This window comes from Oratosquilla oratoria, chromosome 36 (genome assembly GCF_046742065.1).
Source record: "Oratosquilla oratoria isolate Oo_2021 chromosome 36, ASM4674206v1, whole genome shotgun sequence".
NCBI lineage: Eukaryota > Metazoa > Arthropoda > Malacostraca > Stomatopoda > Squillidae > Oratosquilla > Oratosquilla oratoria.
In genome coordinates, this window is record NC_134812.1 from 30554378 (window position 1) to 30573035 (window position 18658).

An 18658-nucleotide genomic window follows, 5' to 3' on the forward strand; every position below is an offset into this window, starting at 1 on the left:
GCAGTGGGGAGGATGTCGGGAGTGATGAGAGGATGAGGGAGAGAAGGGGTGGCTCTGTTAGTAAGTGAGAAGATAGGAAAGCGTGTGGTGGAATGGAAGGAAATATCTTATAGGTTCATGTGAATGAAGGTGAAACCAAGATGCGAGTTAAATCTCACCATACTATGGAGATTATGCTGGTCTTCCTTTCATTAAGCGTTGCATGTACCTCTTATCAAATTCATGAGTATATTTATTTAAGGCACGTATGTATATAATCTGCGTATTTAATTGTTTGTTATTTATCACAGTAGAGTTCATCAAAATTGCAATTAGGCAGCCCCGTTATGAAATGAAATTCGATAATGAAAGAATGTGGAAGAGTTGATATGAGGAAAGGATGTTGATGATGTCTATTTACTTGTATACTTACATAGGGCATATTGTAGATTACTATACCGTTTCAACGAACATAGAAACCCATTGTTATGTACAGATGCAGTCACACTTGAGGTACTACTAACAACAAACCCATGTCAGACTTCCAGTCAACGCCCTCAGGCATTTAGTGTGGCAGTTAGTTATAATACATGATTACAAATAATTCAACATAAGGTGGATCTGTTGTTGGTAGAAACTTTAGTATGACCAAGAATAGTAAACTCGAGAATGATTTTTCGAAACCTTCTAACCTCGTTCACTTCTCGGTTTACCTAGTTCACGTTCTTACAATTAAATTCTCCAAGCAATATACAGCTCCAGTTGTCTTTAGAAACCTTTCTCAGAATCTTTTATACTTTTGAGGGATATTTGCCGTTGGCTACAGTCATTTATTACAAATAAACACTTATTACAAGAGAACTGCCGTATATAGAGTTACATAACGTACTTATCAATGGGATATATATTGCTATATTTATTATAACTCGTGGGTTAGGCTCGGATGTCCATAATATTGCATCTACAGCAACGACTATACTCGTATTTAATAACTTGTCAACACTCGACAACAGATTCCCTACGGCATTCTCTTTGACCATTTGTTGTCTTTAAGAAATCCATCGGACCGTCGACGTCTCAGTCGCGCGGTTTTTGTCTAAACTTCACAACAGCAAAGAGAGGGCCTGACTTCAAAAAAAGCGTAACACATTTTACATGATTTATTGCACCAAACACCAGGTGATTGTATTCACCTGAAGAGATCACCAGTCCATGCTTCAGCCTTGGCGCAATGAAATTTATAAAGTGTAGCATATATTCTTTGAAGACTGAATTCAAACAAAACGTAATCGATCTCTTCTTTACGAGGGCTCATGGTGCCAACTCCTGTACTTGTCCGGATCCTCCTGTTCTTGTCTTCGAGTTGATCTAAAGGTCAAAAGTTTGATCATGCACTTCATATAATATACGGTGTATACACATGCATGTATGTATACATTTATGTCGATCTTATGTACGTGAATGTATATTTACACATATAAACATATGCTTGTGAATGTATATACTGTACGTATGTGGGTTTGTATGCATGCATTTTAATGTGTGTAATCAAGAATACATTCCTGTGTATCATTGACCATTCTTAGGGATAAGGAATTACCATTTCCACGTTTTGTTTATATGTTCACTATTGAACAACGCTACCAATCACCACCTCACCCTCTGGTGTAGCGGGTGGGAGGTTGACCTACTGGTCTGGAAATGAGCCCTTGGGAGACGATTTCCGCTCACTCCGCGAGTGGTTTCTGTCATAGCTCGAGGCGAAGACAACCACGAGGCAGAAGAGAAACACTTTTACCTTTATCCTTACGTTTACCTTTGTCTTTACCTTTTCTTTTACCTGCAAAACCACCAGTCTATTCCTTGGGAGGAAGGTACAACTTCTACACCTCACCAAGGTTGTGTGGATGGCGCAAAGTTCAAGTAAAGTGTTGGAAGTGTTGAGTGTCTTGGAATGGATGTGGTTGTCAATAGAGTCTGAAAATAGTGCTCCGTCAACGCTGTGATACTGCTCCTCTGATATCCGTGGCACACTGTATAGATTAAACTGTAACAAGCGCCAGACAGTTTTAATGCTTAATATAGAGATGTAGTCTACCCCTGCCTGAAACAACGCTTTGAACTGTCTTTTGACTATTTTAGATGATTGAGACCTATTATGGCACTATGATAGTGCCATGGCACTGAGCTGGTGACATACACTACATGTGGCACGTAGTGGCCCCAAATAAACGAAGATATCAGCAAAACACCTCATCCATGGAAACAGCACCGTCTTAATCTTTCCAGCCAATGATGCACGAAAGACTGTTCTGACAAATACCAAACAATTCCATTCAACTGATCTATGTATCCCGGCTTTAAATGGGTCTCGACCGATTGATACGTCATTCATGTTAAGGTCCGCACTTTGGCTGAATAAAATCGACTGGCGCTTGCCAAAGGAAAAATATATAGGAGGAGGGAGGAAGGGGGAGGGAGGAAGAGGGAGAGAGGGGGGTAGGGACCCCAGTTTGGGAACTGCTGATTTTGGTAGGCAGAGAAGCACATGTATATCTTCTAATCATTTTTTATCTCTCTGTTTGATACTGCGTCCTACGCCCCCATACCTTCCCTCCCCCCCCAAAAAAAAAACATCAACTTGGTAAAGAAAGAACAAAGTACTGCCAATTTCGTACAAGTCCCAAATAAGAAAAATATGTACAATGTTCCTGAATATATGTGCATAGGTTATATTATGCTATTTACCCACTCAGCTCACATATTCCTCAAAATTGAAAATATTATAGGAAATCTTATATATATGAAGTGTGTGTGTGTGTGTGTGTGTGTGTGTGTGTGTGTGTGTGTGTGTGTGTGTGTGTGTGTGTGTGTGTGTGTGTGTATGTGTGTGTGTGTATGTGCATGTTTCTTTACGCCATTGGGTGTACCATCTGTCTAAGTAGTCCAGTCACACAGTGTTACTCATCTATATGTATATGTATCGGTGAGTGCTCTTTCAGTACAAAGTCTGTTTTGTAGGATTGCGCTCCGCCCATCTGAAAGAAAAAACAAAAGAACCTATGTGAAGCTGAACTTAAGTGTGTTTTCACATTGTTTCCCATTGTGTTCAAGCTATAATTCACGCACGCCCATCAGAAAAAAGTATCCACACCTTTTCACCGTTAAACGCGACAAAACAGCAAAGCAATGTTAAGATTCTTCCTACGTTTAGCAAAGAGCTCAGGGCTTGAAAAGGGTCTGTGAATTATTGCTCCAGAATTTTAGGGAAGAGGAAATGTAAGTCTAAAGTAGATTTTGGAAAATTGGAAAAGGGTTTCATAATTTCCCTTTGAGAGAGATTAAGTTGTATGTATGTAAGTTAATGTGCTAAAGAAGAGATGTTAGAGTTTATCAGCGTGAGGATTAAAAGAGTAAATAGGTCTACTTTTGTAAGAGTCCTGTACAGAATAAGAATAGTTTTCAGAGATTGTTTGTACTGCTGCGTGTCCTCATACGGCTGTGAAGCACAGAATCACTAAATCTAAAAACCACTGACCATGGAAATAAGATAAGTGGTGCAATAATATGATAGACAGAAAAGTGGCAATCAAAAGGGGAAAATTGATCAATTGAAAGGCGTGAGCTCCTCCTTACTCAGAAGCACTGAGTGAGACGAGTTATTCCATATATGAGATACAGACTCCAGATAGGTGCAAATACTCTTGTAGAGAGTTTGCTATTAATAAGAAGCCATGACATTTCTAAGGCAACACAGAATATTTACTATCTTTGAAATAAAGAAAATATTAAACATTAGGTGTTTATATTCTTAGAAAGGTTAGGAGTTAGTTCTGAAAAAGGAAAGGTGAAAAATGGTGTCCTCTTCGTGAGAGTACATAGATTCGAACATGCAATCAGAAAGTTTGCTTTTGAGTAATTAGCAAAGGAAAAGGAACAGGACAAAGTCTTTTTGAACACCTGAGGTGATAGTCATGACAGTAGAGAAGTAAGCGTCTACAACAATTGTAGATTTTCCAAGGACAATATCAGAAGTAAGAGAGTAGAGAGGGATAGATTCCTTCAGAGGGTGGTTTAAAGGTTAAAGATCTGTATTAAACTCTATTTAAAGCTTTTGATATTTCTAGTGCAGCAGCAAAAGTCTTACCAAGTTTCCCCAAGCAGGATGACCAAGAATTAGAAAGAAATATAAAGTCATCCAAAATGTGTCACATATGAAACACTGCAGTGTCACAAAATAATATTTGTTTTTGAACCCTGTTTAAAAAAAAATCAAAGCTCTAAATAGATAAGATATTACAGCTATAAGACAGTAGTTTGTGAGTTGAGAGTGGTCATCTTTGTTTTGGAAGAAATTGGCGTAGGCATGTTTTCAGCATAAGTTAAATTTAAACCCTAAAGGTGAGTTTCCTCGGATTTAGGGATCCATATGAAATAACGCGTAAGTTATTGCTTTGAGTTCCTGATATATACCGTAACATAATATATGAGATATAGTCCGCTCGAACCCAGTAGTGTGGATACTTTTTTAATGGGTGTCCTTTACTTAGAGAAAATACATAAATATTGTGCCTACGTGCTAATAGATATTGATCCTTCATATGGCTGAGGACGGTTTTTGGTCTTAGTCATCTTCTCCTGTCTTTCGATGGGACTCACTGTTGATGAGTTGGACTTCAAGTTGTTAGCGTTGGTGGACTCGGGAGCGTGAGATTGTGTGACGGTAGACGCGTGGGTGTTGTTGCGATTAACAGTGGCAGAGGACTTCAGGATCTCTGACTTGATCACTGGTTTCGGAGGAAGAAATTTAGGTTTTCCATTCCTGGCTGCCGTAGACGTCAAAGCCTTTTCGGTCGAGTTCGTGTGAGACTTTGATAAGGTCTGTTCTAACCTATTAATTAAGTCCTGTCTCAGCTGTCTCGTCTCGCTTGAAGACTCTGGGGCAGTTGGCGCTGGTTTTTGGTTCTTGGATGCCGAAGGCAACGAAGAAACTACTACTAATCGTTTTGGCGGGCCAGCATTTCGGGCATTTTTCACCTCCTCTTGAGTCCGGGTGTGGTTATTTACGTCTTTGATTTGTGGTTCTGCGGCCACTTTTGTGACTATTTGAGGTCGACGCTCTGTGATCACTTCTTCTTTCTGGGGTTGTGTGATAAGTTTATGGGTGTGGGTTTGTGTGATCAACTCGCGAGGTTGAGACTGTATAACTGACTCATGGGTTAAAGGAGGTGTTCTCACTTGCTGGGGATGTTGTGGTGTGATGATTTGAGCTTGGTGATGAGTGATCAGCTGCGATTGGGGATGTGTTATCGTTTGAGACTGTAGGGATGGGGCAATAAGACCATGAGGTTCTGAAATGACTTGTGGCTGGACTTGCGTGATTATGTGAGGCTGACTGTGTGTGAATATTTGAGGCTGATTTTGTGAAATGAATTGAGACTGAGCCTGCGTAGTTATGTGAGGATGTGTTTGTGTGATAACTTGAGGCTGGGAATGAGCAAGGATCTGTGACTGGGGTTGTGTAATTATCTGGTACTGTGGATGCTGGATCACCTGAGGCTGGGGATGTGTGAACATGTGACTCTGAGGTTGTGTGATGATATGAGTATTAGGTTGTGTGATCATTTGAGGTGGATTCTGCATGATCACATGAGGCTGGGGTTGTGCGATCATCTCCTGTAGATGAGTTTGTGCTACCATATGAGTGTGAGGTTGTGTGATTACCTGTGTCTGAGGATGTGTGGTCAGCTGACCATAGGACACTTTGCTCGCGTCTTGAGGATATGCTTGCGTGATTGTTGGTGATGTGATTGTCTGAGATTGAGGGGGAGTGAATACCTGTGGTTGAGATCTTATTATCCCTTGGATTTGGGGTTGTATACTAGTTATGGGAGACTGGGGCGGTATGATCATTTCTTGAGAACTTGGACGTTCAATTTTTTGAATCTGGGGATAATGAACAATTCTACTAACTTGTGGTTGTTCAGTGACTTGAGTTTGTTCACTTACTTTAGACCTGTTAGTCATTTGGAACTGTCCATTCACCTGAGGCGCTTCAGTTATTTCGGATGGTGTAGTTACTTGAGGTCGGATTTCTTTAATTTCTTCATGTCCCTGTGAAGACAAAGTAATTCTAGCCTGGTGTGTTCTGAAATCCTTCTGAGTCTGGAGTTGCTCATTGAATTGAGTCTGGGGTTGCTGCGCAGCTTGAACATTTTGCTGGGTCACTTGAACCTGATTATTGTGCATTATTTGGGTCTGTCTTTCTTGGGCCGTTTCACTCTGGGGCTGCTTAATTGAAAGAATCCTAAGTTGGTGCACTGTTTCAGCCTCAGGTTGTTGAACTGTGTGAGCATGGTGTTCATGGACTGCTTGACTTTGTGGTTGTTCAACTGTTGAAATCTGTGGTTGCTGAACAGCTTGATCCAGTGGTTGTTGGAACGATTCAGTTAGGGGTTGTTGCATTTCTTGAGTTTGAAGTTGTAGTGATGTTTTATTTTGGGGTTGTTGGGTTTTTTGGGTCTGGGATTGCTGGAGTTCTTGCGTCTGGGATTGGTGCGTTGCTTGTGTCTGGATATGTGGGGCTACTTTAGTCTGTGATTGCTCAACTGCGTAGTTCTTTGGTTGGGCTGTTTGTGTCTGGGGTTGTTGGGTTACTTGTGTATGAGTCTGATGAATTAATTGTGTCTGGGGTTGTTGATTTGTTTCATTCTGGAATTGCTGGGCTGTTTGAGTACGGACTTGCTGGAAGGTGTGAGTCTGGGGTTCTTGGGGTCTCTGAGTCTGAGATTCTTGATTTTCTTGAGTCTGAAGTCGTTGCACCACTCGAGTCTGGGATTGTTGTACTTCTTGTGTCTGCAGTTGTTGGGGTTGTTCAGATGTTTGATTCTGGGATTGTTGGACTGCTTGAGTATTGAGTTGTTGGGAAGTTTGAGTCTGGAGTTGTTGGAGTCTTTGAGTCTCAGATTCCTTGTTGTCTTGAGTCTCAGGTTGTTGAACCACTCGAGTCTGGGATTGCTGGACTGTTTGAGCCTGAGATTGTTGGGCTGCTTGAGTCTGGGGTTGTTGATCCGTTCGAACCTGGGGTTGTTGGACTGTTGGGTTTTGGGGTTGTTGAACAGTTTTACTTTGGGGTTGTTGGACTTTTTCATTCCGGGGTTGTTGTATTGCTTGATCTTGGTCTTCCTGAACTGTTTGCCTCCGAGGTTGTTGGACGGTTTGAGTCTGGAGTTGCTGGACTGTTTGACTCTGTGGTTGTTGGACCGTTTGACCCTGGTTTTGTTGCACTGTTTGGCTCTGGGGTTGTTGGACTGTCTGACTCTGGAGTTGTTGGACTGATTGGCTTTGGGGCCGTTGTACAGTTTGAGTCTGGGTTTGATGAACTGTTTGAACCTGGGTGTGTTGGACTGCTCGAGCCTGTGGTTGTTGGACTGCCTGAGTGTGAGACTGAGGGATTGTTTGAGTCTGGGTTTCCTGGACTTTCCGAGTTTGCGGCTGTTGGACAGTTTGAGCCTGGGGTCGTTTGAGTGGATGATTCTGGGGTTGCTGGGAACTTTGAGTTTGAGGTCGTTGTTGGACTGCTTGAGTTTGAGATTGTTGAATTGCTTGATTCTGAGGCTCTTGAGTTGCCTGAGTATGGGGTGCTTGTAGCTTTTGCGTCTGCGCTTGATGAACTACTCGATTATTTGGTTGTTGGACGGTCTGAGTTTGGGAAGACTGTTTGGTCGATTTAACGTGAGGTGGCTGAACCGGTTGAGTTTGGGGTTGTTGAATTTCTCGAGTCTGAGGTTGCTGAGATACTTGAGTTTGAGGTTGTTGAACTTCTTGAATTTGGGGTTGCTGGACTGTTTGAGTTTGTGTTTGTCGGATAGTTTGGGTTTGTTGGACGTCTGGGGCCTTGGGTTGTTGGCCCGTTAAAGGCGGTGGTCGTTTAAGGATTTTGCCCTGGGTTTGTCTAGAAGACTGAGGTCGGCCTGCTTGAGGGGGAGGTTGTTGGGGTGCTTGTTGTTTGGGTCTTTGGAGAACCTGTGTTTGGGTTTGCTGAGATGATTTAGCTTGGGTTTGGTGAACTAACCGAGTCTGGGGTTTTTGGACTGTTTGTAACAGGGGCTGTTGGGCTGCTGGGTTCTGAGGTTGCTGGACCGCTCGTGCCTGGGATTGCTGGTTTATTTGAACCTGGGGTTGTTGAACTGCAGGATTTTGGAGTTGGCTTACTTGAGCCTGGGCTTGTTGGACTACTTGAGTCTGGGGTTGAGAGGGATCTAATCCTTCTTGAGGTTTAGGTTGTTCAGTATCCTTTCCAGGCTTTTGTTGCTGCTGCACCCTGTCATAGGTTGAAGGGTGATCCACTTCATCTTCTGTTCTGGTTTGTTGGGACTGGTTTTGGTTTTGTTGATCTTGGTCTTTTGGTTGTGGCACACTATGTGTTCCAGGTTGTTGTAACTCTTCTTTAACTTTGGGCTGTTGTGACTTTTCCAGGGTTCTCCCTTCCTGTTGTGAATTATTTTGAGCCCTGAGTTGTTGAGAATCATTAACTTCCTTGAAGTGCTGAGGATTTTTCTGGTCTTTGAGTTCATGCAAGCCTTCCATAGTTATGGGTTGTGGAATACCTTCTTGTACTATAGGTTCTTGTAACAACTCTTGAGCTCCAGATCTTTGAATTTGTTCACTTTGGGTTTGTTGTTGATGTTGCAACACTTCTTGTGACTTAAAAACTTGTGCAACTTCTTGGACCTGGGGATGTAATTCTTCTTGAGGCTTTGTCTGCATTACAACTTTCTGAGTTGTGGGTTGCTGTAAGCTGTTTTGAAGATTGGAATCTTTTGCAACTTCTTGGACTTCATACTTAGTCTCCTCTTGGACACAGGGATGTGCTTGGCCTTGTTCATTTATACCATGGGATTGAACGCAGTTGCCTTGAGACTTCGGTGAATTCTCCTGTGTCTGGGTCTTTGTTTCTTCATGTTCGCAATTTTGTTTGGCAGGGGCCTTGGGTTGTGTTGTTTTTGGTGCTGTGTGAGTCTGGTTCTTCTCTAAGGTCTCCTGGACTGGAGGTTTTGGCACCGGGCCTTTGGGTCTCGGGGCTTCGACACCCTTCGGTTTTGGGGCGATGGGTTTCACATTCTTGACGGATGGAGGCTTATCCGGTTTCTCCTTCGTAGGACTTCTGTCCTTCTTCGGCATTTCGTCTTCTTTGAGGACCAAATCCGATGGAGGTCCAGTCACTTCGGAGGGAGTCTGACAGCCACAGTCCTCGCAGGACAACTCTTGAGAGTGACCCTTTCCTTCGTCTTCACACTTCGCCTCAGACAGGCTACTTCGCAAGGTCGAAGAAGTCTCCGTTCTTGGGGATGAGGAGTACGTTTCTGTTTCTGGGGACGAGAGTGAGGAACCTTCATTAGTAGCTGAGTCGGTGAGGTACCTCTGGACTCGTTCTTCGTAGTCCATTGAGAGCCGGGAAGGTATCATGCTATCCTCCAATTGCCATGATGGATTGCCTCGGAGTCCCTTGGAGTTGACAATGTCAGGGTTTGCCTGTAGAATAGAAGAACGAGAAAAACGTCACCATGATGGTAATAAGAAAATTAATGTGACGTGCAATGAGATAGTGAAATAATTAATTGTACTAGAAGTGTATTAAGGCGGTTTTTCTTTCATTCTCTTGGTTTTACAAGAGTGATTTAGAGAGAAGGAGAGTATTACGTCAACAATAGTCAGCGCTTATATCCTTGAGTACAATATCGCACCGAAGAAGTGGAGTAATATGGGTAGGAAGGGAGAGCTTTCATGAGAGTAAGAGAACGGAGGGATGCTAGAAGTTAGAAAACTATCAGCATCCTTTTTGAGTGGAGATTAGTTCGTAGGGATGCCACTAAAGTCTCCAAAACGTTGACTGCATGAAATTTATGCAGTCAATGTCTCAAACAGGGAGGGAAAATACTAAAACTAAAAGGGAATAAAAATCTCTCCCTCACAGTTTTTTTAATTCTCTTGAGCTCTCCTGTTTCTATTTTACCGATGCTAATAAAAGAAAAAATACAAAGGAATCGAAAGGACTCTGAAGGTAAAAACGTTAAAGAGCTGTATGTAAGATCTCAACGCATTGTATACAAAATTTTGATGAAAACTAATATTATCTTCAAGAACATATTAAGGCAACTCCATTTCCATGAAAAATCTGTATCGATATTGTTTGGATGGAGGAATGGCAGCAGTGAGATTACTTACAGTTGAGATAATTTGATGGAACATGACATGCCATATCTAATCTGCATTCTTTAGTAATTCATTAGTAACTCTCCCGTGTCATATCACCAAAACATCACCAAAGTAAACTTTATGTGGAATTGGATAAAATTGTCAATATTCTTTTACATAAAGGAATTCTTAAGGATATATCCAGTCATTCACCTGTACACCTGCTATATTATTTTTATTTTTAGACTCGTTTATTGGTCAAGAATATTCGAACTTACCTGTATTAATTGATATAGAGCTGCAAAGGACATATTGTTCTTGGTCGATATAATACTGCTGTCTTTAGCCACAAGGGCACTCCTCTGAGCTCGACGGCGTTGCTCTTCTTCCAGAAGCTCCCGATGGTTCTTAGCGCTGAATTCCTCCGCTTGTACCCCCTTCCATGCCACCTTCGTCGACCAGAGGCTGAGGAGCACCTCAAGGATGAGGCCGACCACTAGGTTGATGCTGATGGTGAGGGTCATCCTGTACTCCTCGTCGGGGTTGGGTCTCATCAACCTGAAGGAAGAGGAAATTGATAAGTACATTTCTCTCTCTCTCTCTCTCTCTCTCTCTCTCTCTCTCTCTCTCTCTCTCTCTCTCTCTCTCCCTCCCTCTCTCTTTTTTTTTTTTTTTTTTCTTTACACACCACACATTCGTTATTACAGAGGTCCGAGGTCCATGCATCGGAATAGAAATGTCACGGAGACCTGTTTGACTCCATCAGAGGAGAATCATTCATTAATTACGTATATAAATTGAATGGGAGCCATGTTCAATACGCAATCTAAGGAAGTCAAGTGTGACGACAACGTTATTAAACTTGCACGGATTTTTTTTTTTTTTTTTTTTTTTTTTCAAGTTGCCTTTACAGACCTCCAATAGGCCTTTATACGATATCCTAGGCGTATTTCGGCATTTAATGGTCATTCTTAGGAAGAAAATTTGGCAATCCTGGGGAATACGATAATTGAGATACTGCAGTGTTCGTAATATCGTTGGGTGTCTACTGGTTAATGATGGGTACCTACAACAAGCGCTTTACTATCACTAGGAAGACGAATTCTCACGCTCTCTAGTCATCCCCCATGATGACAACATTCCCATCTCTCTTGATCTCAAAAAGAAGACATCATGAACATTAATGACAGAGAAAGCGAAAAAAGACGAAGCGTGATCACACGCATTGTTCTTCCGACTCATCCAACAAACAATGCCATGCTTATTATCTGTTATGAAACCTTGAAAAAATATAGCATCATTACGAGGAATTGATGTCTACCTTCTGTATAATCCCATCGCTCGTTTCGGGCACACAAGATACGTATCACGTCTCCTCGGAATGCTTAATGGATGCACTCGCTTCGAATGTTTTTTTGAATTTCAATCAAACATAGTCATGCACTCTAAGAGTTTTGTAAGAGATGAAGAAAAATATTAATGCAAGTTTACATCTTTGTTATTGTTCACTTTTGGAGATTTATGTGTAGATACACCCTATGCATACAAATACACATACATTTGTATATACAAGTATACATACATATATACAATATATATACATAGATACGCACGTACATACATCCATATATACTTATATACATACACACATACATACATGCATACATACATATATACATACATACGTACGTACGTACGTACATGAATGCCTGCATACATGCATACATATATGTATGTATACATAATCATAATCGTATATGTATACATATAAGTATACATGCACATGTGAATATATACACATATATATAGGAACACACACACACACACACACACACACACACACACACACACACACACATACATATATATATATATATATATATATACATATATATATATATGTATACCAAAAGGGAGACAGTGTGGAAGGAACTTAATAGGGGGCTAAGGAGACATGGATGGAACACTTCTTCAGGTTACTGAACATAAAATGCAAAGAAGAAGCAAACTGATAACAATGGGAATGCAAGAGAATTTGGTAAGTAAAGACATTGGAGAGAGGAGGTAAAGACAGCTGGAAAGAACAACGAAAAAGCTGAAGAAAGGAACAACACTTGGGTTGATTTGAGGAGCAAAAATATGAAACGACTGGTTCCAATGTATCTTTGAAAATTACAGAGGAGAAAGAAGTGTGATGAAAGAATAGAGGAAATTATCAGTTGTGTCTTGTCATGAGAATAAAGAAGACAAGAATTGCATGAACTATACTGGGTTAAGGCTAATGAATATCATAGAGAAAATTCATGACAGAATTGGAAACGACAGAATGATACCTGGGTGAGGAACATATAGGCGTCAAAAGAGCAACATGCATGGATGGAGGGAATAGTGTATGGCGTTCATGGATTTAGAAAAAGCGTAAGGTACTGTATACTGTCGTGAATAAAGAGGTAACGTGGAAGGTAATGGAAATATATAGAGTTGGGAGAATGTTTATTTAGACCTATAAAAACATGTAAAGGATGAATAGTCATTATGCCAGAGGAGAAAGTTGAAAGTAAATTATCAACAAGAGCATCGTGATGAGAATGGGGGAATAGAGGTGGGACTCCACTGTGAAGACTCTCGATAAATGAACTGGATTTATTCATATAAACCACTTTGGGGATGAATGGAGGACTGTAACAGGAAATGGCACACAAACTGACAAAGGCAAGGAAGGTGGTGGGAGCACTAAGGAAAACATTGTTCGGTGTGGGGGGAGAGAGATCTATCAAAGGAAATAGATAATGGTGGAACATTAGAGTTTTAAAATATTTGCTATCTCTGTCTTCATCTTCTTCATTACCAAAGTAATTATATGTATCATGATATACACACACACACACACACACACACACACACACACACACACACACACACACACATATATATATATATATATATATATATATATAATATATATATATATAATATGTACATGTATGCATTATATATAGAATATACATATGTGCGTATATACATATAAAATATATCAACTTCGCTCAGATATGGGTTCGAATCCCGATTCCCATCAGTGACTGCTACCTTCTCCAGAAGTTCAAGCGCACAGGGCAAATGTGACGTCTTCAGCCACAGATACGCGCCCCCAGGCTTAATCTCCACCTCACCTTCACCACGCTAGACATGGTTGGGTCACCCACGAGTACACCGAGCCGATATGCTTCTTACCATGGTTTCCCTTTGGCGTCTTCTTGCATCTGCTGGAAATATTCGTGTCTGTTGCTGACGGCGTAGAGGGTGAGGATGATCCCAATGCCTGACAGAAGAACGCAGGTGACGGAGGCCACGAGGAAGGACTTGATGGCGTAGTTCTTGTACCAGAGGCGGTGGGCCAGGAGCCCGCAGAAGCCCGCCGTCAGGATGGCGGCGCCGCTCCAAAGACCCACTCCCATCCAATTCGTCTCTGCTTCAACATTGAGACCTGCGCAGGAGAAAGAGGAGGATGAAGTGACATGTTTTTCACCAAATAGGCTCCTAAATAATAGTAATAATAATAATGATAATAATAATAATAATAATAATAATAATAATAATAATAATAATAATAATAATAATACTAATAATAATAATGACAATAAAAATGATAATACTCATACTAATAATAATAATAATAATAATAATGATAATGATAATGATGATAATGATAATGATAATGATAATGATAATAATAATAATAATAATGGTAATGATAATGATAATAATGATAATAATGATAATAATGATGATGATGCAAAATAGAATAAATATTTGAAAAACGAGAAATGGGCTGCGCCCGAGCCCGCGACGCGGGGGCCCAGCCCATCGAGCGAGCTCGCTTTGCTTGCAGGCGCCTACGGCTAATCCGTCGTCTCCGTTGCCGTGACGTCACTGCTCTCGGCCAATTAGTCGTATCCGTTGCCGTCACGTCACCACTCTCAGCCAATCAGGGGCCGGAGGGGAGGTGTCCCCTTGAGGGATTTCTGGTTTCCGGTCCGATTTAGATCGATATCAATAGGAATTGTTTTATTAGTAGCCAATATAGATTGCATGGAAAGGGTTCATCGAGGTGGGCTGAAATCCCTTTCGCGGATGAGACAGTCTGGTGGCCGCTGTATCAAAGAAAACGGACCACCCGGCACGACAGTAGTTAAGACACGTATTATGGCTCACAAATAAATGAGAAGAGCAGTCGCCGGTTGTTACTTCTCGTTACGTGACAAAGGTGGAGGAAATGCAATCTACTGTAAATTAAAGGGAGATATCATGGGCCTGGGCTGGGGACACCGAGAGTCAGCCCCTCGGGGCTGGACCTCCAGATGGAGTTGAGAAAGACGTTGAGATTTGAGGACGCCAGGTAGGGAGTTGATCCTCTTTGAAGTCCGTTCAACAAGACTGTCACAGGTGCCTGTTGTTGGTCCATACATATACAGTATACACACACTATATTTTTATTATATACAAAAATACATATACGCACTTAAATACATGAACACACATGCATACATCACATAAATATGTAAATACATGCATGCATACATACATACATACAAACGAGTACATACATATATGCATGAATGCATAAATTTATACACATACACACATAAATACACACGCGCACACACACACACACACACACACACACACACACACTTATACATACGCATATACACATACACACACACATACACACACACATGCACACATCCTCCCACACATGGAAGGCGCTTTAACCAACAGAGATGCTGACGTCACATCTTCGCTGGACAGAGACGCAGAATGATGTCATGTCCCTGGAATGATGACGCCAGCTCTTCTACCAACCCACCCACCCACCCACGTCAACGCTGTTTACTCATAACTCGCCAGGATACACAGCGCTTCCACCTCCAGATCCAATATTGATAGATAAATAACTTAATAAATAACTAGATAGATAAATATGTAACTGGGTAGATAAATGAATAAATGAATAAATAAATAAGCACTTAGATAAGTAAATGAATAGAAGTAGGAACAAAAATGAGTGGATATGTAATCAAATAAACAGATGATTAATTGGATAAATAACTAAATAGATAAATACATAGTAAATGAATGAATAAATCAATAACAAGCAAATTAATAGATAGATATTTTGACACGCATAAAAAAACTTAACTAGAAAACAACAATGTTATTATCAGAAAGCTCTTGTGTACACAGTTCGAATCTTGATGAGATGCCTCATAGCCTTTTGTTCATGACAGTACAGTCTGTCAAAGAATTCCCTAGTTTGCCAAATATAAAGAAAAAATTCCTTATTTCATTAGAATACAACTATTTCATCTCTATCCTAATTCTAATCGTAGAGAATATACTGTACATGCTTACTTGTTCTAGCGTTCTGCTGGGACAATTTTATATCCAAGTGTATGAGAGAGAACCACAGAATAAAATGAAATTTGAGGAATTCATCTTGATTATTTGTTTATTTATTTATTTGTTTCCTTATTTATTTGTCTATTTAGTCAATTATTTGTCTATTAACTTATTTTCTAATATATTTATTCATCTATTTGTTTATTCATTTGTTCATCTATTTCTAATTCTATTTGTGTATCTTTATTTATTAATCTATTATTTTATTTGGTTATTTATTCATCCTATTTATATTTTTTACGGAGTAAATCTTAATGACGCCGCATTTCTGAACATTTCATGATTTTTTTTACTCATTTTGTTTATCACCATTTTCCAAATGAAATCACATTATTCCTGATTTTATTTATGTGACACGAAAAAAAGAACAAAAGCAAAGAGGAATGACATATGGCTGTTCCTTCCAGAGTGTCATCATCCCCAAAAGTTCTTTCGATCGCTTCGCTCTTTGAATATTTTATTCTGTTAGTAGCAGACGATTTTATTCACCTGAGATAACGAGGTTGTAGTGACGTAATTAAAGAGGTCGTAAGGACCAGTTACACCAAAGTTGTCAAACTCGTTTACTCCAACGAGCCACATTTCACCAGAGTATAGAGTACGCGGGCCAGATACTCGTAATTATAAGCAGATCGATATACCTTTTACTGAGAGAATAATATAATAATAATGATAATAATGATATAAATAATAATAATAAAGGTAAATTTATTCTCCGCTCGAGTTCACGTATAACCTAGAAACAAAGGTGGAAAGGAAATGAACATAACATTTACTTTCACTTGCAGTACTGCTGTTTCCAGAAACTCGACACTTCTTGGCCTGTACAAGTACATCAGTGTTTGACATTAAGGATTGAGCAGCGGCTACTTTCAGTGTTAAGTTGAGATGTTCATAAGTAAGCTAAGACCATAGTGGAGAGGTGTCCAAGTTCATCACAGAAAAGAGTTGTTCACAGACATAGCTACTGCCGAACATTGACATTATCTTTGAAGCCAAGCACTTAATTCGGGGATTTGTTAGCCCAACATACTGATAGAATGTGCCATGATCAACAATTGAAAACTTATCCTTCAACACAAAATTACACTAGAGCTCAATTAGTTTTGATTAAAACTGTTCTGGCGCCTCATCAGTACTAACAGCTAAATCTAATCTCAAGCATGTGTATCTCAACTTGTACTTGAAAAAGCTGTAATAAGCGAAACGTCGTACAAATAAAGGCTCCGTCCTCATATGGTGTTTAACTCGTCAACAGCTAAAGGGTTACAAAAAAAACAGAAAAATCATGCTCAAGGTTTTTAAAGTCTGTAAATCTTTCTCCGAACTCGCTCACTAAATTGGAAATCTTGTTGTCGTACTTTTTGGTGTTGATATCACCATGAAACTCAGGTGCGTCTTTCAGGAGCTGCAAACACTTGTTTGACAAACCGGGTTTGACAAACAGTTTGACAATGTAAATGCCCCTTTTCATAACAAAGGCAACATTGAAGTAATTTATTTTGGCTGCCGTCAGACGATTTTATTAATATCAACGACGTGGTAGCGAACGTCGTTAGGCTGAGATAGCACTTCAGATTTTATTCTGGCTAAAAACAAACTATTTCATTCACCTCAGGGAACCCCGTCATAGCGAAAAATTATTCAATGAACTCGCTTCAGTCGAAGACCTTCCACGCTAATGAATAAAATCATTTGTATTTAACCAGAATAAAGCAACAAGGGAAGAAATTAAGATCATCAGAATGACTTCATATAAACCCCTGGCACTCGTCTAAGCCTCCAAGCATGACATCATACAAGCCCCCTGGCACTCTCCCAAGACTCCAAGAATGACGTCATTCAAACCCCTGGCACTCCTCTCAGACTCCAAGAATTACATCATACAAATCCCCTGGCACTCCCCCAAGACTCCAAGAATGACGTCATACAAAACCCTGGCACTCCCCCAGGACTCCAAGAATGACGCCATAGAAACCCCTAGCACTCCTCTAAGGCTCCAAGTATGACGTCATACAAACCCCCTGGCACTCCCCCAAGACTCTAAGAATGACGTCATTCAAACCCCTGACACTCCTCTTAGGATCCAAGAATAACGTCATACAAACGCCCTGGCACTCCCCCAAGACTCCAAGAATAAGTTTATATAAATCCTCACAATCAGTCATATGCCTAAAGCTGACGTCATATAGGCTTATGGCATTTACTTTTAGGCTCCAATATAAGGATGACCTTAAACAAGCCCCATTACCTGAGGCTCACAGAATGACACACAAGCCCTTGTAATCACCTTAGTCTCCCATAAGAACGTCAAGAAAACCCTTGGCAGGCAGTTAAAGCCCCAGAGATGACGTCATGTGACCACCACCACCTACGGACTCACCTAAAGCTCCAAGGATGAATATGACGGTGCCGAGTACGAGGTGCAGCCATCCTATTCCTCGAACTAAGGAAGCTGAGTACTTGACCTCCGAGGGAAGCACAGAGACACTCTGTCTCCTACTGTAGGGTGGAGGAGGAGCCTGGAGAACGGCTGGAGGAGGAGGGCAGGTGAGCTGGAGGGTCTTCTGGTCGTTGGCGGAGACGTGGATGACGAAGACCTGGTCCGGTGTCGTCGAAGTCATCTTGCGCAAGTCCGGTCGCCCCCCGAAGTCCCTCGGGTGAGGCGAAAGTCCAGGACCCTGGGGACGAAAGGAGGAGGTGGTTAGGTCGTTGCCTGTGTTTTTTATGCGAATGAAATCGCCTGGCGGCAGTCAGAGTAAAATATGGTTTATGACTTTGATAAATTCCGTGTTTTTTTTGTTTTGTTTTTTGTTTTTGTTTTTAATCTTAAGGGTAGGGGAGCTCCGCTCGTGGTGTCCCGTCTCTGTATCTCGCCATATCTAATTTACTTTTAAATTCTTATATTGTTTTTGCACACACAATTGTTTCGTTTAATACGTTCCATACATCCACCACTCTGTGGATGTATGGAACATACTTTATGTGTGTGTGTGTGTGTGTGTGTGTGTGTGTGTGTGTG

General features: G+C 40.8%; 1 protein-coding gene across 1 annotated transcript in view; it reads right to left on the reverse strand.

Moving 5' to 3' along the window:
* Nucleotides 1–18319, reverse strand: part of LOC143018926 (uncharacterized) — an 18919-nt gene extending 600 nt beyond the window's left edge. The window contains exons 1-5 of the mRNA XM_076174512.1: nucleotides 18020–18319; nucleotides 13408–13660; nucleotides 10455–10734; nucleotides 4556–9513; nucleotides 1–3017 (exon numbers count right to left, since the gene is read on the reverse strand). The exon at nucleotides 1–3017 is cut by the window's left edge and continues 600 nt beyond it. Coding sequence (XP_076030627.1) covers nucleotides 2978–3017; nucleotides 4556–9513; nucleotides 10455–10734; nucleotides 13408–13660; nucleotides 18020–18260 — 5772 coding nt within the window. The 5' untranslated portion in view covers nucleotides 18261–18319 and the 3' untranslated portion in view covers nucleotides 1–2977. The remainder of the gene's footprint in view (nucleotides 3018–4555; nucleotides 9514–10454; nucleotides 10735–13407; nucleotides 13661–18019) is intronic.
* Nucleotides 18320–18658: the final 339 nt, after the last annotated feature.